Here is a 27,243-nt window from a genome sequence, read left to right on the forward strand (position 1 = left end):
AATCATCTGTGCAAGCTCGATTACTTCATATCTCCCCCTAAAATAACAATGCCATACTTGTGCCATAGACCTTTTATAGGCGCCCCTGGTTCATATACAAACACATATATGAAGCGTCAGAAGTAATTTATGATTTATGCAAATGCAATACTTCTCCATTGTCCTGTATTAACAGCAGAATCGTAGTTAGAGAGTGGACGAGCGAGGCTGTGGCCCCAAGAGCTTATGGCAAGAGGCTGCCGAACGAGCAAGAAGAAACAAAAAGTGTTGGAAATGAATAAACGACGCGTTGGTTGCCCACAAAAAGTATCGGCGTCCTATTAAATCAATATTGTTGTGGGATTGCAAAGGAATATATTTGTTACAAAAAAAAAAAAATCCTCGCTTTGCTTGCAACCCAAACGTTTCAATAAGTCACAGCAAGCTTTTACGTGTTACTTAAAGAAAGTTATTACACATGATTTGCTAATGATGATGTGATATAGAGGCCGCAACCTGTTGTTTGCGCGAGAATATTAAAAATGAAAGTAAACAAGGGAAATAATAACGTTTTCGAACTTGAAGCAGCGGTAGAATAGGGGCTTAAGGAATTATAATTTAACCTAACGAATTTCAATTTTTTCAAAGACTGACCACTACCAGTGATCTTTTTATTCCATTGACATGAAATACTTCCAATTTGAAGGAATTTATTGGAATGATTTCACCATCAACTACTTGTACCGCCAGAAAATTTTTTGTGCATACGTATGTAGTTGTGTGATATTTTTATGTATCTACATACATATAATAAGATATACGCATTATATATATATAGTGTGATTTTTTTAAAACTCACGGATTTCATTTGGGTTTAGAATTTCTAATTGAAGTCCGATTTTCATGCGGTTTGTGGCAAATGATCAAGGAAGGATGGAAGATTTATGGGACTATGTTTACTAGTTTGAATTCACCCGGGTTAATATCGGCCACGCCTCAAGAAGAGCAGCAAATTTTTTCGCCAGTGTACCTTACAATATGAAAGAGGTGCGGTGCAGTGTGGAGATTTGAGTTTTCTTTGTTAGAGGCAACCTCGCCAAGGTCAATAAAAACAGGAAACTGGGCCGTTGTATTGGGAATTGTACTATACATTTTTTTGCTACTGTGTGAGTATGATCAGGACACAGTGAGAATATTGTACTCCTTGAGGCGACATGAGTTTATCGTTAAATGTTTTTGGAGAACTGAATCTTGCTGTTGCTACGTAAAGGGCATACAAACAAATTTGCCTCACGTTGTGCCCCAGACAGGAACACAATGTTGTCACTAGTGAATAAACTGGAAGAAACAGGATCCTTTCTGAATGAGACAGAGAAGCATGGACCCCGCAGGCGGGTATTGTGGAAGATGTCAGTTATCGACTCTATAGGTCGCCCAAGAAACCGGATATAGCTATTCAACATGTGATTTATGGGTGTTACCACTAACACTTAATATGTATTCTCACCAACATTTAATTTATATTCTGCAAATTTGCTTTAAAAATCAAAAAACCTCATTCCAATTGTAAGGTACACTGGCGAATATTTGCTTTTTTTTCTTGAGGCGTGGTCGATATTATTATGAATTGAAACCAGTAATCATAGTTCCATAAATCTCCTTGATCATTTGCTACAAACCGCATGAAAATCGGACTTTAGTTAGAAATTCTAGACTCAAATGAAATCCGTGAGCTTTAAAAAAATCACCTTTTATATATATCACTCCCTCCCCCCAAAAATGTATATGCTTTTTCGTTGCTAGAATGGCATGTATGTCTATTTTAAGAGTCATTACTATCCTTTTGACCGATCGTAAGCACGCAATTTATTTCAGAAAATTTTCTTGTAATATTGTTGCAAAATAATTGGAGACAGAAATCAAAAAACATATTTTCTCCCTATCATCATATAAAAATTTACTAAAAATTGTGAGGAAATGTTGGAGTTACAAAATATTTTTTCGTATATGTGTATGTGTTAGTGTATTTTCAATATGTTAATTAATAATAAGTAGCCTTAAATTTAGAACTTTCATTCATTAAGAAATTAAGTAATTACTATAATTTCAAACATATGTAGCCAAACTATATTTTGGATTTTTAATACAAACATTAAACACATTCTTTACTTTTATCGATCAATATTGAGAAATCTGCAAAGAAGGTTCCTTTTGAATTTTCGTTACAATTTTTTTTTTTTTTACCGCAATCAAAATTAAAATGCTATTTGTGTGGTCATATACAGAATAAAATTTCAAAAGTTTACAATTATTACTGGAAATTAATGCTGTTATCCATTTGGAACATTTTAAAAGCACATAGTTTCTAATGCATTGAAATTTCATTTACTATCGATAGTATGAAACGTTGTAAATAGTTGTAAATTTCCATAACTGTTCTTCAAATAGATTTGTATACAACCAAAGATAGTTTTGTAAAGTTTAACAAAACTAATATAACCCTCTTGATAAAAACTATTATTTGGAAAAGAGTATTAATGATCGCTTTTTGCTGTTGCAATGATCTGTCCAAGCAGCTTGATAAAAATTTATAGTGCAATAACGAATAACGAAAAAAAATTTTAAAAAAAACTTTGGTGCGATCACGTTTCTTTGTTCTAAAAGTTTCACAAGTTTCTTGCCAGATGTCTTACGAGAATCTATTCGAAACTTCAATTTGATATTCCTCTCTTACCTGGCTCACTTCTAATTTCTTTAAATTAAATCTCTTCGTTTTCAGACATTGAATATTTCCTTTATTCAACGATACTCTCTCTCTTATTATCGCTGCTATCAGCTAGTGATCAATGCCGCAATCAGCTCCTTTGAACGACCGAACATCAGTTATGCTAGATTGTCTTCTGCTATCTACTAAAACGTGATCGATTTGATTATGTTTTTCCGTCTGGCGAGGTCCAAGTATATTTATGAACATCGCGATGTGGAAACTTCGTACTCTTCACGATGAAATTTTTGGATGTTGCAAAGTTCACGAGTCTAACGCCGTTGTCTTATTTTCCTTATGCAGGCTTTCGTTCCCTATAATCGGTTTGAACCCTATTTCATACTTTTTTTTTTTTTTTTTTTTTTTTTAATGATAGAATTAAAAGTTTCAATATATGATATAAGACCTGAAAGTATTACTTCAATAGGGTAGTAAGAACATATATTAATCTATAGGCATGCTATAAACCACTATAATTGCTTATCTTAGAGTAGGACATTATTTCAGAATTTATAATGTAAATTAATAGTACATTTTATGCTTACTTTTGATTCCTTAATGTTGTAGGGATTACTGCAGACTATGTTGTCAGAGTTTACCTTTTTATTAATCCATTTTAAAGCTCATTAACATGATATCTTATTTTCTCTCTCTTTTCTTTCTTAGAGAGTTGCAATAATAAAGTTGAATTTTATGACAAAATACTGTATTTTTGCTCTCAGCTGTTCTCAGCATGCTAATAAAGTCTATTATTAGTAGTAGTACAGTTTTCGTATTTGCAAATATCCGTTTCTCTTTCCAATATTTTATCTATCATCTTATAAACAAACATATTTTAAGGAATATGCTATCCGTACAATATTTGATTATCTACAACAGTGAAGTTCAACCGGGAGTATGCAGAGACGTCTTAAGTAGTTTTAGGGATATAACATTTGTATGAACGGTATTCAAACTCTTAATTCCCCATTGTTTCTTGAGACACTTTCCCACTTGGTATGTACCCCTAAAACTAGCTTAATTTAAATTTATTTAAATCTTTTACTATATTCCGATTGAATATCACTGCAGTAGATAATCACATATTGTGAGAATGACATAATCCATACAATGTTTGTTATTAAAGAGATAGATAAAATATTAGTACGAGGAATGGGTATTAGTAAACGCGAAGAACGCAACGCGTTCTCAATAGTATTAGATTACTATAAGTCTTTAGTAAACATTTCGTAATGAAAGACATTCTTGTAAGATGGCGTCAGCTGCAGCAATAGAGCTGTATTGTCGTTTTCTCCTGGCTGCCAGGACCTTGGTATTCTAGGTAGGAAACAAACGTACCAACACAGTAGCTAAGAGCGTCGCATTGGCAGATGTTTCACTGGAGCACTCTCTATCGTGCTTGGATCTCCGTAGATGTTTTCTCCAACGGACGCAGTCTCATTGACAGATTGAAACAAGCCTGATGAAAATAAGCTCCATTCTGTGAAACCTACTTTGGGCAGTTGGCAGACAGCACTTACTCGACGCCGAGATTAAGCAATTCGACTCATTTGCGTATCGAACACTCTATCTTACTCATTTCTATTTAGTGGATGCATCGCACTAACCATCCGTATTGTGAAGATTGTATCGTTCTGCTGAATATTCGATACATTCTTAAGTGTTCAGAATACTCAGACCTCAAAGGTCGTTTAAGACTGGCTAAAAATCCTAGTGAGATTTTAGAGATAATGCAGTCTTAAGTGAATATATTCTCACTTTCGTTCGCGAGATTGCAGTAATTACTTGCTCTGTGGTTTCTCTTTTAAAATGGTTCTTCTTATTGCTATTTTTTTGAGTAATTTTCTAGTTCTATGTGTATTTCATATTTTACTATTTGTTTCTTTCTTTTTTTAAAAACTTTTTCGTATCTTCTATTTGAATTTTCATAGCGTTTTTCAGTTTATCCTATTTAATTTTTAGAATTTATATCATAACTACACTCTTTTCAGATGTTTTTACTTTGAATATTTAATATCCAACATTTTCGACCATTGGCTTATTCGTGATTGTGACAAATAGCCTCGCGGGGGCACGATGGCTCAGTAGTAGAGTGTTCACCCCTGGTGCGTAGAATCCCTGGTTCGATCCCAGCTCGCGCCGAGTGGGCTTTGTGGTGAACAAACACCATGTTCGCGGGTTTCCTCGGAGTTCTTCCATTTCCTCCCACTTGCTTCATTCCACTATTGTATTCATTTGTCATCATCACCGTCTTCTTTAGCCTAGCTGGCATAACCGTGGGGCGTAAAACTGAAATATTTAATTTCATTTCAAATAGCCTCACTTTTGACGTCACCATTAATCTATAATGACCAATTAATCGAGTGTTGTATTCATGATCGCGGCTGACAAGTGACAACAAGTTTGACTTTTTCTTCTTTCTGTCTTTCTAAGATTTTATTTTTTCTTTAAGCACTAATGATGAACTATTGTGGCTCAAAAGCTCAGTGCCTCTGTTAAGCACTTTCATTGATGATGTGTTTTCTCAGAGAACCATGTAAATATCAATTATTTTTATGTTCAAATGGTTGTGCTGTAATTCCTTTCTCGAAAGGAAAAAGTAGAAACAAGAATAAGTAGTTTTTAGGTCACAAACTTTTAGGTCTAAATACCGTAGCCGAATCAGAAAATGTAGTCGCCATTTGGTATTTGGCAAACAAAGTAGAGGCCAAATGCCTATCACCAAACTAAAATATTTGCTCGCCAATGATAACATGACAACCGGAAATTTCGCGCCCTACCATAATGTGAATCATCTTCCGCTGTGTAAGATCTTTAATTCAGCCAACACACTAAACTATCCTATCTCTACGATTGAGAGTACGACTTTTATGAGAGGTGTTGTCCTTAACATGATTGTACATAAATATTTTCCTCTTCCTAGGCTTAAGGTGATGTGTGCCATGCGAGAGTCGGATGCTAGACTCTTTTCTGATTTAGTTCACCGGAATGATGATGAAATATATGATAAGATTAATGCATTTTTGGATGGTGAACTCCACTCACCTAAATTAAATGAAGACCGGATATTTTTCATATACAAAACAGTCAGAACAGAGATTGTTGAACGAGAAGTTATCATAGAACCAGGTAAGTGAACGCGTAATACAGTGAAACCTGTCTATGTTGGCCACCATCAGTTCCATTGAAAAGTGGCCAACTTAGACAGGTGGCCAACTTACAGAAAATAAGTGTGATCGGTGTACTTTTAGAATAGGATCTCTAGTATTACTTGATTGTAAAATTTTAATAAGCAATGACACGACAGCTACTCTTAAATCATCTATATAGAGTAATCATAACAATATACAGTACAAGAAAAAATAGTACAGTATGTTTAATCTGAAAACTAGTCTGGTACACTGAATTATTCGGATTGAAAACAATAACAGAAACAACCATAAAATAGAAACATATGTATGAAGTTTATTGAAATTGATATTGTAGCACACTGAGTTATTCAGATTAAAAACAAGAAAAGCAAAATTATAAATTGAACAATTTATATGTAGTTTATATGACTTGTTTTCAGTTGTTACTGTTCTTTCTTGTTTTTGTTTGTTTTCATTTTGGATAAACTCCAATTTACTTCAATTCTGTTGTACAGACGAAGCATATCATTTGCAAACTCATTCTAGACGTATCTCTTTTATTCTTTTTGCCTTGTTAATGAGCTACAAGTGTTTCCCTCGGAGCAAAAATGTTTTGAGAAAATCTTAAGAGAATTCACATCTCAAAATCTCCACTACTTTCCGACAAGCCGTCATGTGTCAATAGTTGACAATTGAGAATTTCAAGGAATTACTAAAGCTTTCCACTGATGAAAGGAGCCGATATAGCTAATGGCTTTACCAAAACAGATCGGGTAAACACATATATACGAATACGTATTTAATACAACCATTTCCTGAATTCCTGTACGTGCTTTTTCTTATTCATATCTGGGGGCGCGGTGGCTTAGTGGTAGAGCGTTCACCTCCGGTGCTTGGGATTCCTGGTTCGATCCCAGCTCGCGCCGTGTGGCCTTTGTGGTGGACAAGCACCGTGCTCGTGGGTTTTCTCGGGGGTACTCCAGTTTCCTCCCACTTTATTCATTCCACCATTTCATTCATCTCTCATCATCACCGTCTCCTTTAGCCTAACCGGCATAACCGTGGGACGTAAAACTCAAAGATTTCATTTCATTTTCTTATTCACATCTTTCTTCACCATCCCTCATCAAGGCAGTGTTCTGGTCATTGACCTCCACGAACAAATCGTGCGAATCCATGCTTCTCGGTGTGCAGTTACAAATACAGAATATCTGCCTCTCATATGAGAATACGAAACAGTTAAGAAAGATAACAAAACGGTATTTTGCGTGGCCAAGATACGCAGGTAAATTTATCATTATCATGATAGGTAAACAATTCTTCAATGTGGCCAACTTTCAAGATAGACAGGTGGCCAACTTACAAAATAATAAGTAACGAATGTCTTACGGGAAATTGCAGGTTCAAGACGAACCAGGCCAAGATAAGCAGGTGGCCAACTTAAAGAGGTGGCCAAGTTGACAGGTTTTACTGTATAACATTTAAGCGCAAGAAAGCTGGTAATCAAAGTGAAATTTTACCTTGGTAGTTTTCCAACTTTCCTGGCCAACTCTACAATGTTATTAATGTTTAAGGGAGAAAGTTTTTTTTTCCTTCCTTCAAAATTGACAGATTCACTAATCGATAAATCTATTAAGTGAACAAAATAATTTGGATGTGTGTAAATCCTCATGGATAGTTCTCGAGAAAATCGATATTTTGTGAACCTAAAAATTGATACTGTACGGGAACGACGCCAACAATTAAGATGAATTACTGAAGCTACACCGACATCAAGTATTTCATTATAATACTAGCAAAATGACAATACACAGTATGGTTAATAGGATATGGTCCGAAATGTTATTAATTCCTAAACTTTAAAGGGGTTTATTCACAGTTTCATTGCCAAGAACTGCAGAAGGTAGACGTTGACCAATAGGTGTAATAAGAAGTACTTGTCAAACCTTATCTAGAGGTACTGTTATTTTGGCTCTAAAACCTCAGGAAGTCGTCGAAAAGGGCAGCAAAGGAAAGAGGGATCATTGTTTTGATTTAGAGAAACTGAGAAGTTTTAGAAATAAAATCAATATAGGAATAGCATCAATATGCAACCACATTTAGCATATGTGAGAATCATCCACAGAGGATAGCGCTAAGCTGAGAAATCGGCATAGGCGATGGGTCGAATAGCAGTTTTCACATAGTGCAGAATAATTTTTCACTAGTTTCACCGCATTCCTGAAGTTTTCTTGAAACAAGTTGCATGTCATATGCAAGCTCTTGAAAGGTTGTACATTAGACGTATTTTATCTTTTGTCTACCTTTGTTTTCTGTTGAGGTATCTAGTTTTGAACAATTCTTCGACTCATCACCTACGCCGATATCTCAGCTTAGCGCTATCCTCTATGGATGATTCTCACATATGCTAAATGCGGTTACATACTGATGTTATTCCTATATTAATTTCATTCCTAAAACGTCTCAGTTTCTCTAAATCAACAGTGACACCCTTACTTTTGCTGCTTTTTTTGATCAACTTCCTGAGGCTTTAGGACCAAAATTACAGTAGCTTTAGATGGGGTTTGACGTGTACTTCCTGTTACCCCTATTGGTCAACGTCTACCTTCTGGGGCCCTTGACAATGGGACTGTGAATAAACTTCTTTCAATATCAATCGATAGATCACAACAAGCTGAACAGAACAGCATTCTTGAGAGTGAATTCTCATGCATAGTTTTCGAGAAAATTTAATACTTAGGGTTCTAAAAAGTTTGTTGCCAATAATAGTTGTTATTCTGACGGAGCAGATTGTTTATTTATTTATTTACTAGCATCGATTACCCGTTTCGCTGGGTTAAAATAAAAATTTTAAATGCAAAACTCCTTATCTCATGTGTTCGGTACCCGTGAAATATACTATTTTTGTTTTTGGTGGCATATATTTAAACAGGATTTGAAGTGTCACTGTTCATCTCAGCGACCCCGAAAATTATAATTCGACACTAATATCAGTCATTTTCGATGATTTTATATACCCCCATCCCCTTTCACATGTTGCAGGGCTGAATTTAAATTTAAACAGCATTGAAAGTGTCACTGTTCATCTTTGCGACCCCGAAAACTATAGATTCGAAACTGATATCGGTCATTTCGATCGTTTTTAAATATCTCCCCCTCCCCCCTAAGTTGCATCGGTAAGGTGATATAAAAATCATCATCTATGTTGAAAATTTGATCGAGATGGGTCGGGTGATTCAAGAGTTATATATCCCTCTCCCCTACATTGCTAGTAGTAATCGCATGACTTGGCCTCACTTTTTGGCCCCTGGGTCCCTGCCTCAGGACCCATGGTCCCTGGCCGGGGTCAATGACCTAGGGGTACATAGGACCACCCCCTCTAAATTTTGGCAGGGGTACCATGGCCCACCCCCTAAATTTTGGCAGGGGTACATAGGACCACCCCCCTTAAATTTTGGAAATTGCCAAATCTAAAAATTTGGTATGGTAGCCTAGGACCATAGTATGTACCTTTATCCATATTGGGGGTCTATGTCGTTCCCTTTCATGGGTAAAAAATTGCCAAAAAGTCAAATTTCGGGGGTTTTTGACCTAATTTATCCCCTTGGATGAGGTGTTATTACCCTATATAGTTATATGGGCGTATACAGGGGTCCATTCCCTTTCATAAGACATGGGTATATTAATGCACCCCTTGAAAAATTTGGGAGGGGTACCTTGGCCCACCCCTTAAATTTTGGAAATTGACCAATTTAAACATTGGGTATTATAGTACAGGACCCTAATATGTATTATGATAAATTTGGGTGGTCCACCTCGTTCCCTTCTAGGGGTACAAAATTGCCAAAATATAAACGTAAGCAATACGTAGTACCACGTGTTTGGTTTTTGGTCGATTTTATCCCCTTTGATGAGGTGTTATTATCCTATATAGTTATATGGTCATGTATAGGGGTCTATTACCTTTCATAAGATATGGATATATTTGTACACTCCTTTAAAAATTTGGGAGGGGTACTTTGGCCCACCCCTTAAATTTTGGAAATTGCTCATTTTATATATTTGGTATTATAGTATTGGACCCTAACATGTATTATAATAAATTTGGGTGGTCCACCTCGTTCCCTTCTAGGGGTACAAAATTGCCAAAATATAAACGTAAGCAATACGTTGTACCACGTGTTTGTTCTTTTGGCCCAATTTATCCTCTTGGATGAGGTTCTATTACCTTATATGGTTATGTATAGGGGTCTATTCCCTATCATAAGACATAGGTACATTTGTGCACTCCTTTAAAAATTTGGGAGGGGTACTTTGGCCCACTCCTTAAATTTTAGAAATTGCTCATTTTATATATTTGGTATTATAGTACTGGACCCTAACATGTATTATGATAAATTTGGGTGGTCCACCTCGTTCCCTTTTAGGGGTACAAAATTGCCAAAATATAAACGTAAGCAATACGTTGTACCACGTGTTTGGTTTTGACCTAAGTTATCCCCTTGGATGAGGTCCTATTACCTTATATGGTTATGTATAGGGGTCCATTCCCTATCATAAGACATAGGTACATTTGTGCACTCCTTTAAAAATTTGTGAGGGGTACCTTGGCCCACCCCTTAAATTTTAGAAATTGCCCAATTTAATCATTTGGTATAATAGTATAAGACCCTAATAGAGATTACTATAAATTTGGGTGGTCCATCTCGTTCCCTTTCATGGGTACGAAATTGCCAAATTTTAGTACAACCACGTGTTTCGTTTTTGACCTAATTTATTCACTTGGATGAGGTCCTATTACCTAATATGATTATATGGTCATGTATAGGGGTCCATTTTCTATCATAAGACATAGGTACATTGATGCACCCCGGGAGGGGTACCATAGCCAATCCCTTAAATTTTGGAAATTTTTCAATTTAAGCATACGCTATTATAGTACATGACCTCAATATGTATCATGATAAATTTGGGTGGTCCACCTTGTTCCCTTTCATGAGTAAAAAAAAAAATGCCAAAATATAAACATAAGCAATATGTTGCATCACGTGTTTGGTTTTTGGCCCAATTTATCCCATTTGATGCGGTCTTATACCGTATATGGTCATATGGTCATGTATATAGGTTCATTTCCTATCATAAGACATGAGTACATTGATGCACCCTTTAAAAATTTGGGAGGGGTATCTTGATTCATCCACCCAGTTTTAGAAAATGTTTAGTATAAGCATTTGGTATCTTCGTACAGGTCTTCAATATGTACCACTATAAATTTGGATGGTCCACATCGTTCCCTTTCATGGGTAAAGAACTACCAAAAATCAAATTTCGGAGGTTATTGACCCCTATTTAGCACGTTATATGGTTTATTACCTTTATATGTTTATGTTCTCTTTTAAATTTGGGAATTATCAAATAACAACATTCGGTAAACGTTTTCTAGGACCCATTGGTGTTCCTCTTATGGCCAAATATTCAAAATTTAAAGGTTATTGACCGGCTTTATTATTAAATGCGTACAGGATTTATTACTTTTTTCATAAGACATAGGTGTATTTGTGTACCAATCTTAAATTTTGGAAGGGGTACATTTCTTATTGTCATATCAATAATTGGTAATTGTTCTTAAAATTGGATAGTATCTCATTCATTGGGTAAATCATTATGATCACGTGATCAGTTATTGACCTATGATGAGATTAGGAGTCCAGGACATTGGTACATTTAAACTTTGTAGGATAATTTGAGAATGCGTCATTGGTATTGATTATTACAGCCAAATATAAACGTAAGCAATACGATGTACCACGTGATTGACCTTGATGAGGTAGTGTACAGGGATACATAGCTAACCTTATTGAATCTTATGACTCATAGTCTTAAGGGAATACATGGTAGAACACTGGCAAAGTTATTGTTGATGCAATTTGATTGGTTGATCACTATCTTTCGTGCAATCTGATTGGCTGATCACTATCTTTCGTGCAATCTGATTGGTTGCTGATTTTCAAATCTTTGCTGCATTCAGTTTTAAGTTTTGTTTAACATTTAAACATCTTGGTTTCGTTCAACATTTTGCACTCACTGATAAATATGATCAAAACCGTTTATTTGTTAATCGAATAGTTAAAAACCGGATAAAGTTTGACGGTTAACCGTGAAACGTGAAATTTTTTTTTAGTTTGAAAATTTTTTTGTTTGAAAGTTTTTGTTTGAAAACTCTTGTTTCAAATTTGTGTTTGAATTTTTTTTTGTTTCAGAATTTTGTTTGAAATTTGTTTCAAAATTTTTTGTTTGAAATTTTTTTTGTTTGAAATTTTTTTGTTGCAAAATTTTGTTTGAAAATTTTTTGTTTAAAATTTTTCGTTTGAAAATTTCGTTTCCAATTTTTTTTTGTTTAAAATTCTTTTGTTTCGAATTTTGTTTTTTCAAAATTTGGTTTGAAATTTTTTTGTTTGAAATTTTTTTTGTTGCAAAATTTAGTTGGAAAATTTTTTTGTTTAAAAGTTTTTGTTTGAAAATTTTTCGTTTCCAAATTTTTTTTGTTTAAAATTTTTTGTTTGAAATTTTTTGTTTCAAAGTTTGGTTTGACATTTTTAAAAGTTTGTGCACTCATTAGTAAAGAACCGGAACTGTTTAAAACAAAAACCTCTGGCAACATTGTGGTGCAATAGTACACGTCAGAACATGATAATGCAACGTCATCACTTTTGCATCATATATAAGTATCGTTCGAGTTAGTATTCATGATAACGTCATCATGGCTACTTGTCTGCAGTTTCTAAACACACGTGATGTGATAAAAGCATTTACCAAGATTACTGATTTACAACAGAATGTACCTTATAGAATCTTAGCTAGCGAAAAAATCCATACAAAGTTTGGATTAAGAATCGTAGTGAAGCTTGAAAATGATAAGAATATAATTTTACCAGCAAGATATTTTCCCATGGAAGCATCAAAACAAGAAGAACTCCTGCGTTTCTTAAATACTGGATCTGTATCTTTATGTTACAAAGGATTCTTGGGTCGAAGTCATCAATTTGAATTTAGTACACAGCCAGATTCGTCAACAATTGTGATGAAATCATGAATCAGCACATTCCTTTGACGTCAGACATAGTTGTATGAATTTGGTTGGTCAGCATGACGTCAGCAACTGTGATGAAACCATAAATTCAAACGTCAGCACATTCCTTTCCAATGACGTCAGCAATAACTATAAATCAACCAATACAGTGTCATCCCACGAAATCATTTGAGCAAGTGCTTTTCAGGAGGAAAGATGTGTACTTCTAACGATAAAGAGTTCATCTTCGCAAGCTATTATCCAATAAATATATTTCAAACAAAACATGTGATGATTGGTATCAGTGCTAGAACATTTGAACCAGTAATTCGATTGGGCAAAGCAGAACAATTTGGTGTACAACTGACCTGTGAAGAATGGCAAATATTATGTTCACGAATCGACCAAATGAACGATTATTTTCATGATGAGCTAAATGTGACCATAGTCAAATCATTAGGCTCAAATCATGAAGTGGTGCTGCGTACAGTCCTCGAAGAGAAGATGGTGCTGTTACGTAAAAAGAGTACATTCCATGTCCCTCGCAACATGGTGTATCTAACACAAACGGAATGGAACAAATTCATCAGCGTATTTCAGTGTGTTAAACATGCAGTGGAAGTGTGCAACAAAACAAGTATATTCCTGAAAAAGTACTATTTTGAAAAATGTGTTATGCATATTGTACAACATGTATCTAGATATTGTGATGGTTGTCAACATCGTTCGTGGGTGCATACCTGTATTGATAAACAGTTTATTTGTGATCAAATGGACATTGAGTTTCCACCAATTGATATCGCAATAGACCTTAAAAGACTTCAATTGGAATTAAAATTATACGCTAAAGACAAACTAGTGCAAGAAGTTCAAAATACATTGTATCGACAATATCCAGAACCACTATCTGGTATGGATGTATGTGGAGTGTAATAAAATGATCCATTTCAATGAATTGTGTTTTTTCATTTCAAGTACAACCCCATATTCTGATGTGTACTATTGCACCACAATGTTGCCAGAGGTTTTAGTTCTAAACAGTTCCGGTTCTTTACTAATAAGTGCACAAACTTTTAAAAATGTCAAACCAAACTTTGAAACAAAATTTCAAACAAAAATTCAAACAAAAAAATTTCAAACCAAATTTTGAAAAAACAAAATTCGAAACAAAAGAATTTTAAACAAAAAAAATTGGAAGCGAAATTTTCAAACGAAAAATTTTAAACAAAAAATTTTCAAACAAAATTTTGCAACAAAAAAATTTCAAACAAAAAAAATTTCAAACAAAAAATTTTGAAACAAATTTCAAACAAAATTCTGAAACAAAAAAAAATTCAAACACAAATTTGAAACAAGAGTTTTCAAACAAAAACTTTCAAACAAAAAAATTTTCAAACTAAAAAAAAATTTCACGTTTCACGGTTAACCGTCAAACTTTATCCGGTTTTTAACTATTCGATTAACAAATAAACGGTTTTGATCATATTTATCAGTGAGTGCAAAATGTTGAACGAAACCAAGATGTTTAAATGTTAAACAAAACTTAAAACTGAATGCAGCAAAGATTTGAAAATCAGCAACCAATCAGATTGCACGAAAGATAGTGATCAGCCAATCAGATTGCACGAAAGATAGTGATCAACCAATCAAATTGCATCAACAATAACTTTGCCAGTGTTCTACCATGTATTCCCTTAAGACTATGAGTCATAAGATTCAATAAGGTTAGCTATGTATCCCTGTACACTACCTCATCAAGGTCAATCACGTGGTACATCGTATTGCTTACGTTTATATTTGGCTGTAATAATCAATACCAATGACGCATTCTCAAATTATCCTACAAAGTTTAAATGTACCAATGTCCTGGACTCCTAATCTCATCATAGGTCAATAACTGATCACGTGATCATAATGATTTACCCAATGAATGAGATACTATCCAATTTTAAGAACAATTACCAATTATTGATATGACAATAAGAAATGTACCCCTTCCAAAATTTAAGATTGGTACACAAATACACCTATGTCTTATGAAAAAAGTAATAAATCCTGTACGCATTTAATAATAAAGCCGGTCAATAACCTTTAAATTTTGAATATTTGGCCATAAGAGGAACACCAATGGGTCCTAGAAAACGTTTACCGAATGTTGTTATTTAATAATTCCCAAATTTAAAAGAGAACATAAACATATAAAGGTAATAAACCATATAACGTGCTAAATAGGGGTCAATAACCTCCGAAATTTGATTTTTGGTAGTTCTTTACCCATGAAAGGGAACGATGTGGACCATCCAAATTTATAGTGGTACATATTGAAGACCTGTACGAAGATACCAAATGCTTATACTAAACATTTTCTAAAACTGGGTGGATGAATCAAGATACCCCTCCCAAATTTTTAAAGGGTGCATCAATGTACTCATGTCTTATGATAGGAAATGAACCTATATACATGACCATATGACCATATACGGTATAAGACCGCATCAAATGGGATAAATTGGGCCAAAAACCAAACACGTGATGCAACATATTGCTTATGTTTATATTTTGGCATTTTTTTTTACTCATGAAAGGGAACAAGGTGGACCACCCAAATTTATCATGATACATATTGAGGTAATGTACTATAATAGCGTATGCTTAAATTGAAAAATTTCCAAAATTTAAGGGATTGGCTATGGTACCCCTCCCGGGGTGCATCAATGTACCTATGTCTTATGATAGAAAATGGACCCCTATACATGACCATATAATCATATTAGGTAATAGTGTTACGATCATGCTTTCCACGAATCGTAACATTCCATTCATTAATTGTTATTAATTGTTGTTAATCTTTGCTTGTTTACTTTTAAACATTATTCGTTTAAATACGGAATTTATGTACAAGGGTACATGTTTACAATATGTTCGTTTTGTGTAGGCTTATATTGCCATCTCAATTGTGAATAGTAGTGCTTAATAAAAATTAATTTTAATAAGCAAATATTTTGACATAAACACCAGTAATTATTAACAACATGTAAACAAACATTACGTATTAGGCCTAAATCCGATATGTTTAATAAGTAAAAATTTAGTCATGCACGGCAGTAAAGCAACAATTCTAAGAAATAACGGGCATAATAAATTTTTATTACATTTTAGATGAATTACGAGAGTAAATTGAATCAGTTTTGTAGTATTTTGAAACTTACCTTTTGGTTTATCGTACATAACTTCAATAAAAACGAGTCATGTTTATAATCAGATAACAGGATGGACTACGTGAGTGGAAAGAATAAATAATTTTTCAAAATGAAAATCGTGTAATTAGAAATGAATATAGAGAGTAGTTTTCTTTTAATGAGAAAAGAATTTAAGTATTAAAATTAATGGGATTAAAGTACTCTAAAATTTGTTTATAGATGTAAACATTAGTCTGATCCGAGAGGGCACGATGATTTACGGGGTGTTACGATGTGAAGATTTGAAGAAGCTAGGATCTTGCAATTAAGTGTCAACAAAATTAATTAAAATTTTGTAGCAGAAGAAGCTACAATAGAACTATAAAGTGATAAAAAGTAGTTGCAGAAAATATATACTGCATTTTAGACGTACCTAGTAAGGAGAGCACAGGTAATGAGATTGACATTCCAAATAAGTTATTATCTAAATTCGAACATAATAAAGGAGACATTATAATAAATCCTGCTTCACCTGATCGATTATTATTCCCCAAATGAACTTAATTAAATGTTTTTATAAGTGACTGTCAGTATATCCGTTCTGGTTACGTTGAAGTTATAATGCATTATTATGAGTAAGTAATTTGTCTTCGTCCTGTCACACGAACACAGACAAGCTATGAGGGGGGCGTGTCCTAACTTGTTTTGCATCAAATGTTGGATCCATCTTTATTATTGAAATTTATAGTTAACCAGACGTGGAATATGACTTCTTTTGGATTATGTAAATATTTGAGTTAAAATGAACTATTTATCCACTCTATTTCGATATGAATTAGCTACTGAAGACTGATAGCGTTTAAGCAATTAATAAAAACAATCTTAGGCAGTTGTAATTAGCTGGAAGCTAATAATCATAACACAATCAGTTAAATGAATATGGGAATAAATAAATAAGAATATCTCATTTGCTACCCTGTACTCAATCTGGATGATGCCTATGCTTTGGTCCTTAAATATATGCATAGTTAATTTCCCTATTGTTATCAACACTAATGAATATATCAATTATAGGATTAAGTTAGTTAGATTAGGGTAGGTAACGTTAGATTAGGTTAAGTATTATTATGTTGTTATTGGTCTGTACTATGCTGAATTTTGTGGCTGAGACCCATACTATAATTATTGGATAAACTTGCATAATGAAATTAACTATGTAGTATTGATAATAGTGAGATGTAATCCTCATTAAGAAGGGAATATGATTAACCCCGTCGTCAGATAAATATATGTACTTGAAACAATGACTAGGTCATTGTATAATCCGTAAAAGAATAACAACAATGTTGAATTTACGTTTCAACCCTGTCACTAGGAACTTTGTTAATAATGCCATTACGCACATAGAACACATGTTGTAAGGAAAAAAAAAAAACTTTTCATAAGGGACCAAGTATAGAGTATAATTCATATGCTAGGAATTCAAAGAACATCCAGAGTAAGTAGTGTAGTTACGTATTCCCTATCAATTGTCAACAAATTAATAAGGAGATTAAAAAGAGGATAATAAAACAATATTAGTTTTTTTTGTACATAAATTTAAATGTCATGAACTACTTCGTTACAAAATATTGCAAGTTAATTTACAATAATTTACAATATGTATACAGGACATCAAATAAATAGTGAATCTCAATTGTCATGTTATATGATGTTCCAGTTTCAACAATTGTGATTTCAGTAATCCAGTTAACAACAAATAAAATTAATTTTCCAAAAATCAATTTAATTTGTTTATATCATATTCTCTATAATCTTAGAGTCGTCATTGGAAGTGTCACTGCTGCATGTTCCTGGATTATCTAGAATGATACCGTTGCGCTAAGGATTTTTTTTTTCAATACATATACTGCTAACATATATACTGCTCTTTATTCAGTAACTAGCATATTTTTATCTTTTAATAATCGATAATGATTTTTTTTCTAACCCAGTGACGAAATCTAGAAATGTACGAGATGCATACATTCAATTAATTATTAAGTAATGTTACAAATTGGCGACTTTCAGCAAGGATTGATTTAATTTAACTAGAGAAAATTTAAATGTGGAGTGTACACTTCTGGTGAGACTATAGTCGTTAGTAGATGAAGAAGCAAATGAGATAAGTGTTTTGTGGACGTTATCCTCTCCCTTTATTTGTTTGTCTGTGGATGTGTGACGGACGAAATTTTTATGAAATATATATGTTTATCGATTTTAGTGCTAGTGATATGGAACCAAAGGTTCATAAATGTTGTGAAAGAAAGAGGATTCCGAACAGTAGCGAATCCGTTGTTTGCGATAAATGTGAGGCAATCTTTCATGTGACATGCATAAAGTTGTCGGAACTAGAAGTTGAGTCAATAAGGCAAAATAATGATAGTTGGGTATGCCAGGAGTGTGTACTCGAAATTGATATTGGGGAAAGTTCTAGTGATAGTGTACAAAGTAATAAAGCAGGTTGCAAAACTGATAATGAAACTATTAGTGTCCCAGTTCTTAAGGAAACAACGGTGAATATTCGTTCGGGACAAGAAAATTGTGATGCTGGAATTAGTCGACCCTCAAGGGAAATAGTTAGAAGTCCACCTGAAATTGAAATTGGAGGGGGACCGTTGTTGGAAACTCTGAAATGTTTAATGGAAGGATTCCAGCAGAAATTGTCTAGAGATATTAGTTTGGTGCAGGCTGAAGTAAAAGCGAATATTCGGGAGTTGGACAAATCTATAAAGACGGAAGTAAAAACGGATATCAATTCTATAAAAGCTGATATAAGTTCTGTAAAGTCGGATATTTCGAATTTGAATGAAAAAGTATCAACCGAGTTGTTAACAGTAAAGTCTGAAATCCAATTTGTTCAGTCACAGTTAACGGAAAATTTAAATGATGTGAAAGCTAAGTGTTTCGAAAATTTTGATATAGTTGTTGAAGATATGGGAAAAATGAAGGAGAATTTGTTAAATATTGAAAAAGAAGTTAATGAGAATATAGTTGCAATATCAGTAAATATGGAAAATAAAGTAGGTGTCTTAGTTAAGGATTTCTCTAAATTAAGTGTAGAAGTAAATACTATTAAAGAGAAGTGTGAGATAAATTGTAGTCAAGTAAAAGAGCAATGTAAAAATTTGCAAGAAGCAAATGAAAAGATGTCCGACCAGATAAAAGCCTTAGAATATGATACGATAAATGCGTTCCAAAAGAGTTTAGAAAAGTGTAGTGAAAAGGAAAAGAGGTTGGATAAATTAGTAGATCAGAAGGTACATGAAGTTAATAAGAAATGCGAGAATCTTATTAAAGAAAATATTGATAAGTTAGGAGAACGAATCGAGAAACTTTCATGTTGCTTAGATAAGCAGGAAAAACAGAAAAAAGGACCTATTATTGTTGATCCTCCGTCGGGTAGTAAACCTGAACATCGATGTAATAAGTTAGGGAGATCGAAAGAGAAAAACAATGAGTATGAGACTCGGTTGAAAGAAATTGCTATGGATAAGTAGCAATAGCAGTAGAGCTTCTTCCTCAGTAGCTAATTCAGAACACGAAAATAATGAAGATGAAACTAGAACCTCGTTCTGTAACCGTAGAATTAGAAATCGTAATCGGCATGGTAGAGTACGCGGAATTAAGTCTGAAGTTCATAGAGTTAATAGTAATTCAATCTCTAGGAATGGGGAAAGACGAGAGGTTGGAGGAATTTCGGGAAATGAAACTAATAAAGATGATTCATCTGATATTATATCAGGCAGACGATCGGGAGACTACTTAAGAAATCTTCATCATTTCCCCAAGTTTGATGGGAAAACCTCAGGATCTGCTAGGATTTTCCTAGATGATTTATTACAAAGTATGAGTATGTACCGACTTAAGGAAAAGGATAAAAGGTACATAGTATCCTGGTGTCTCCAAAGATCTGCCAAGACATGGTATAGAAGTGTTGAAACTCGAATCCGAACTTTTGCAGATTTTCTCAAATTGTTTAAGTTACAATATATATCTCCGCAAGTAGAGAGGGCACAAAAGCGCCGTCTCTACTCACTGCGGTATGACAAAGCTAAATTTTCATCATTATCTGACTTCGTATGGTACATTATAGATACTTACCATTCGGTGGTGAGTTCACCCTCTGACCAGGAGCTTAAGGACCTAATTTTAGATTGCCTACCTGCAGAGGAGGCCAAAATATTTAAGTTAGGAACAGTTAACACTGTACAGGAATTAACTTTAAGATTGGAAGACATGGAAGGTCATCCTTCAAATTTGGAAAAACAAAATCTAAATTATCTGAAGTCACCAATTAAAAGACCGACTATTAGACAGTCTGGAATTGAAAGGGGTAAGAAAGTAAAAACTGATAATGCTGTCCAGACTGAACCTATGAGAATAAACAAAAGATTTGGAAGGAGTAATTTTGGCAAAGACAGTAACAAATGGAAATTTGATCAAAACAAAAATTATAATAACCCTTCCAAACGTCGAAATTGGAGTGATAACAGTAATAGATATGGTCCCAGCTATTCAAACTGGAGTCCTGGTTCGGGAGGTGGACCCATTCCACTGTCGATGGCGAATTATAACCCAGTTCCTCCACCATATTTACCTCCTCATACGTATGGAATAAAGTCATTCGGACATTATCCTGCAATGACTATGTTCAATTCATCACTACCAGTCCCAGTAATGACAACAGTAACTTCAGCGTTAAATCCTCCGTATTCGGCGGTAGGAATTAATTCCAGTAACTCTAGTTATTCATCAGTCGGAAATAACGGGAGATCGGAGAACATACCGAGCAGTCGCTCTTAGGGGAGGATGGCGTCTCCTCACCGGAAATTCCCTCCCCGGAAAAAGAAAATTACAATTGAAACTAGCTTAACCTAAAGAAATTCGTGTAGGAGATTTGGTAATGACACGAACACATTTCCTCTCAGATGCATACAAGAAAAAATTACACATAAATATATGCCAGTTTATAGTGGTCCATATGTTGTCACTGACGCCCAAAGAAATTATGTGGCTCTAAAAGATGTGAACGGGAGGGAAGTTCCGAAACAAAATTTTTCAAATATAAAGTTGTTTGACTGTTCGGAAGAAAAAAAGAAGGAAATATTAAAAAATTTCAGGTAAAAAAAAATTTAATTCTATTAAGAATTAAATTTTTTTTAAGCCGCCAAAGAGGAAAAATGTTACGATCATGCTTTCCACGAATCGTAACATTCCATTCATTAATTGTTATTAATTGTTGTTAATCTTTGCTTGTTTACTTTTAAACATTATTCGTTTAAATACGGAATTTATGTACAAGGGTACATGTTTACAATATGTTCGTTTTGTGTAGGCTTATATTGCCATCTCAATTGTGAATAGTAGTGCTTAATAAAAATTAATTTTAATAAGCAAATATTTTGACATAAACACCAGTAATTATTAACAACATGTAAACAAACATTACGTATTAGGCCTAAATCCGATATGTTTAATAAGTAAAAATTTAGTCATGCACGGCAGTAAAGCAACAATTCTAAGAAATAACGGGCATAATAAATTTTTATTACATTTTAGATGAATTACGAGAGTAAATTGAATCAGTTTTGTAGTATTTTGAAACTTACCTTTTGGTTTATCGTACATAACTTCAATAAAAACGAGTCATGTTTATAATCAGATAACAGGATGGACTACGTGAGTGGAAAGAATAAATAATTTTTCAAAATGAAAATCGTGTAATTAGAAATGAATATAGAGAGTAGTTTTCTTTTAATGAGAAAAGAATTTAAGTATTAAAATTAATGGGATTAAAGTACTCTAAAATTTGTTTATAGATGTAAACATTAGTCTGATCCGAGAGGGCACGATGATTTACGGGGTGTTACGATGTGAAGATTTGAAGAAGCTAGGATCTTGCAATTAAGTGTCAACAAAATTAATTAAAATTTTGTAGCAGAAGAAGCTACAATAGAACTATAAAGTGATAAAAAGTAGTTGCAGAAAATATATACTGCATTTTAGACGTACCTAGTAAGGAGAGCACAGGTAATGAGATTGACATTCCAAATAAGTTATTATCTAAATTCGAACATAATAAAGGAGACATTATAATAAATCCTGCTTCACCTGATCGATTATTATTCCCCAAATGAACTTAATTAAATGTTTTTATAAGTGACTGTCAGTATATCCGTTCTGGTTACGTTGAAGTTATAATGCATTATTATGAGTAAGTAATTTGTCTTCGTCCTGTCACACGAACACAGACAAGCTATGAGGGGGGCGTGTCCTAACTTGTTTTGCATCAAATGTTGGATCCATCTTTATTATTGAAATTTATAGTTAACCAGACGTGAAATATGACTTCTTTTGGATTATGTAAATATTTGAGTTAAAATGAACTATTTATCCACTCTATTTCGATATGAATTAGCTACTGAAGACTGATAGCGTTTAAGCAATTAATAAAAACAATCTTAGGCAGTTGTAATTAGCTGGAAGCTAATAATCATAACACAATCAGTTAAATGAATATGGGAATAAATAAATAAGAATATCTCATTTGCTACCCTGTACTCAATCTGGATGATGCCTATGCTTTGGTCCTTAAATATATGCATAGTTAATTTCCCTATTGTTATCAACACTAATGAATATATCAATTATAGGATTAAGTTAGTTAGATTAGGGTAGGTAACGTTAGATTAGGTTAAGTATTATTATGTTGTTATTGGTCTGTACTATGCTGAATTTTGTGGCTGAGACCCATACTATAATTATTGGATAAACTTGCATAATGAAATTAACTATGTAGTATTGATAATAGTGAGATGTAATCCTCATTAAGAAGGGAATATGATTAACCCCGTCGTCAGATAAATATATGTACTTGAAACAATGACTAGGTCATTGTATAATCCGTAAAAGAATAACAACAATGTTGAATTTACGTTTCAACCCTGTCACTAGGAACTTTGTTAATAATGCCATTACGCACATAGAACACATGTTGTAAGGAAAAAAAAAAACTTTTCATAAGGGACCAAGTATAGAGTATAATTCATATGCTAGGAATTCAAAGAACATCCAGAGTAAGTAGTGTAGTTACGTATTCCCTATCAATTGTCAACAAATTAATAAGGAGATTAAAAAGAGGATAATAAAACAATATTAGTTTTTTTTGTACATAAATTTAAATGTCATGAACTACTTCGTTACAAAATATTGCAAGTTAATTTACAATAATTTACAATATGTATACAGGACATCAAATAAATAGTGAATCTCAATTGTCATGTTATATGATGTTCCAGTTTCAACAATTGTGATTTCAGTAATCCAGTTAACAACAAATAAAATTAATTTTCCAAAAATCAATTTAATTTGTTTATATCATATTCTCTATAATCTTAGAGTCGTCATTGGAAGTGTCACTGCTGCATGTTCCTGGATTATCTAGAATGATACCGTTGCGCTAAGGATTTTTTTTTTCAATACATATACTGCTAACATATATACTGCTCTTTATTCAGTAACTAGCATATTTTTATCTTTTAATAATCGATAATGATTTTTTTTCTAACCCAGTGACGAAATCTAGAAATGTACGAGATGCATACATTCAATTAATTATTAAGTAATGTTACAATAGGACCTCATCCAAGTGAATAAATTAGGTCAAAAACGAAACACGTGGTTGTACTAAAATTTGGCAATTTCGTACCCATGAAAGGGAACGAGATGGACCACCCAAATTTATAGTAATCTCTATTAGGGTCTTATACTATTATACCAAATGATTAAATTGGGCAATTTCTAAAATTTAAGGGGTGGGCCAAGGTACCCCTCACAAATTTTTAAAGGAGTGCACAAATGTACCTATGTCTTATGATAGGGAATGGACCCCTATACATAACCATATAAGGTAATAGGACCTCATCCAAGGGGATAACTTAGGTCAAAACCAAACACGTGGTACAACGTATTGCTTACGTTTATATTTTGGCAATTTTGTACCCCTAAAAGGGAACGAGGTGGACCACCCAAATTTATCATAATACATGTTAGGGTCCAGTACTATAATACCAAATATATAAAATGAGCAATTTCTAAAATTTAAGGGGTGGGCCAAAGTACCCCTCCCAAATTTTTAAAGGAGTGCACAAATGTACCTATGTCTTATGATAGGGAATAGACCCCTATACATAACCATATAAGGTAATAGAACCTCATCCAAGAGGATAAATTGGGCCAAAAGAACAAACACGTGGTACAACGTATTGCTTACGTTTATATTTTGGCAATTTTGTACCCCTAAAAGGGAACGAGGTGGACCACCCAAATTTATTATAATACATGTTAGGGTCCAATACTATAATACCAAATATATAAAATGAGCAATTTCCAAAATTTAAGGGGTGGGCCAAAGTACCCCTCCCAAATTTTTAAAGGAGTGTACAAATATACCCATATCTTATGAAAGGTAATAGACCCCTATACATGACCATATAACTATATAGGATAATAACACCTCATCAAAGGGGATAAAATCGACCAAAAACCAAACACGTGGTACTACGTATTGCTTACGTTTATATTTTGGCAATTTTGTACCCCTAGAAGGGAACGAGGTGGACCACCCAAATTTATCATAATACATATTAGGGTCCTGTACTATAATACCCAATGTTTAAATTGGTCAATTTCCAAAATTTAAGGGGTGGGCCAAGGTACCCCTCCCAAATTTTTCAAGGGGTGCATTAATATACCCATGTCTTATGAAAGGGAATGGACCCCTGTATACGCCCATATAACTATATAGGGTAATAACACCTCATCCAAGGGGATAAATTAGGTCAAAAACCCCCGAAATTTGACTTTTTGGCAATTTTTTACCCATGAAAGGGAACGACATAGACCCCCAATATGGATAAAGGTACATACTATGGTCCTAGGCTACCATACCAAATTTTTAGATTTGGCAATTTCCAAAATTTAAGGGGGGTGGTCCTATGTACCCCTGCCAAAATTTAGGGGGTGGGCCATGGTACCCCTGCCAAAATTTAGAGGGGGTGGTCCTATGTACCCCTAGGTCATTGACCCCGGCCAGGGACCATGGGTCCTGAGGCAGGGACCCAGGGGCCAAAAAGTGAGGCCAAGTCATGCGATTACTACTTTGCTCCGTCAAAGTAAAATGATAAAAAACATCAAAAACATCAACCTTATCTATATTGAAAGAAAATTTGATCTAGATTGGTTGTTTGTTTCGATAATTATTAACTTTTTTCTATTTTTTATACAGTATTTTCCCCTCCTTTCCTCCCCTAAGTTCTACCGTAAAAGTGAATAAATAAATACACTCCCAGGGTTGAACTTCATCTATGTTGAAAATGTGATCAGCTCAGCTAAATTGTTCAAAAGATTGATAGTCATAAACATAGTCACTTTCAATTTTGTAATATTGATTGCTTATATTATTCTAATTACATTATTTTTTATAGTCATAGAGCCTAATAATGTTTTGAATAATGGTGTCACTGTGCTTTTTTTTTAAAAAAAAAAACAAATGGTACTACCTCTTTAGATACTTTTTCTTTATTAATTTATTGAAATCCCTTAATCATAATTTAACTCTGAAGAGAAAAACACTCATTTCCTCGTATGCATTGTACCTGAATTAACTTCAAAGTTACTAACCATCATGTTCCCAATGACAACCAAACGATTAACTGCTTCTAAATATTTTAGATAATGATCTAATTATCCTTTATCAGTATGACAAGGTTTATTCAATCATGTGGAAGATATGAGTCGCATTATTTTCTTGCTTCAATTTCACGTGGAATTCCTTAACCCGGCAAATGTCATTAATGTAAGATTGTGAAACCTTAGATTCTTCAGTGTCGTAGACGCAATCACTGTTAGAAAATAAGAGGATAGTAACATAATCACAAAACTTAATAAGATGCACTTTTAAACTACTAGCTCTTAAATTAAATTCATTTATATAATTAGTTGTTTTTTGACGAAAGAGAAAAACAAAATAATGCTTAATATAATTGTCGAAGGGCTATACATAAATTGTATGTAATGTTGTTATTTTCAGAACCACCTCCTACTCCTCCTCCTGAACCTGTTGAAGAACCGCCTCCGGAACCTCCTCCAGAACCTGAGCCGAAGGGGAAAAAGGGGAAGAAGGGTAAAAAAGGAAAGAAAGAAGAGGGAGAACAAAAGAAAGAACCTCCACCTGCAGTAGAGGAAAAGGGTAAAGGCAAAAAGGACAAGAAGGGAAAAGGCGGGAAGAAGAGCCCTGAAACAGGTAACCATTTACACAGTACAATTATATTTTTTTAGAAGATTCGACAGTATCTGTGTAAAACTTTCTAAATATTTTGATCATTTGCTCTATCTCTTCCAAAGATAAAAAGTTTCAGGTATTTTTTCGAATAAGGTAAAATTTCCTTTTACCTTACGTAGTGAGTTACGGAATAAATATTTAATAGTAACTAATTTGTACTCACGTAAACTTCCACTGGTAAAGTAAAATCGCCCATACCGTCCTCAGGCGGCTTCAAAGAAAGCGGAACACCATTGAAGAAAACCACATATTTCTTTGTTACATGAGATGGATATTTCAACAAGTCCTTCCAGTTGACCTGCTGAAAAAGAAAATGATGTTGCAATTTTTACCCTCTTGCGTACTAATTCTTCAGTAATCTTTGCAGTAAGACAGTGCGTGTGTGCTTTTTGCTTTTCAAGTTCTATTATGAATATCTAGTTTTTTCGTTACTTTTGGTTTTGTTTCATCCTCCTCCTTCCGTCCCCCGTAGCTTAAAGGGCATAATTGTGGGACGTTGAACTGAAATATTTAATTTAATTTCAATTCAATTTGCATATATTGTAATGAAAAAAGAAATCAGCCATTAGTTTCATGATGTGTGCTTATTTTACTCTTAAATACAGCACATTGTTAATATCGTATAACTTCCACAATGATAACGCTTGTACGAACCAAACATGTTAAGTTGTTCGCCCCCCACGTACAGGCACTACTGCTGCAAAATCCGATGAGAAAACAGTACAAGTTTCGTTGCT

At 33.8% G+C, this 27,243-nt stretch overlaps 1 protein-coding gene across 5 annotated transcripts in view; it reads left to right on the forward strand.

Annotated features, from left to right (window-relative positions):
• The window catches only part of Dhc98D (Dynein heavy chain at 89D), a 608,487-nt gene that overhangs the window by 9,355 nt on the left and 571,889 nt on the right, over positions 1 to 27,243 (forward strand). For all 5 annotated transcript variants that reach the window (XM_081742517.1, XM_081742516.1, XM_081742518.1 and 2 more), the window contains exons 3-4: positions 5,667 to 5,872; positions 26,255 to 26,467. In XM_081742517.1, the coding sequence (XP_081598643.1) occupies positions 5,667 to 5,872; positions 26,255 to 26,467 (419 nt within the window). The remainder of the gene's footprint in view (positions 1 to 5,666; positions 5,873 to 26,254; positions 26,468 to 27,243) is intronic.

The sequence above is a fragment of the Thermobia domestica genome, chromosome 16 (assembly GCF_964235325.1).
Source record: "Thermobia domestica chromosome 16, izTheDome1.hap1.1, whole genome shotgun sequence".
Classification (NCBI taxonomy): domain Eukaryota; kingdom Metazoa; phylum Arthropoda; class Insecta; order Zygentoma; family Lepismatidae; genus Thermobia; species Thermobia domestica.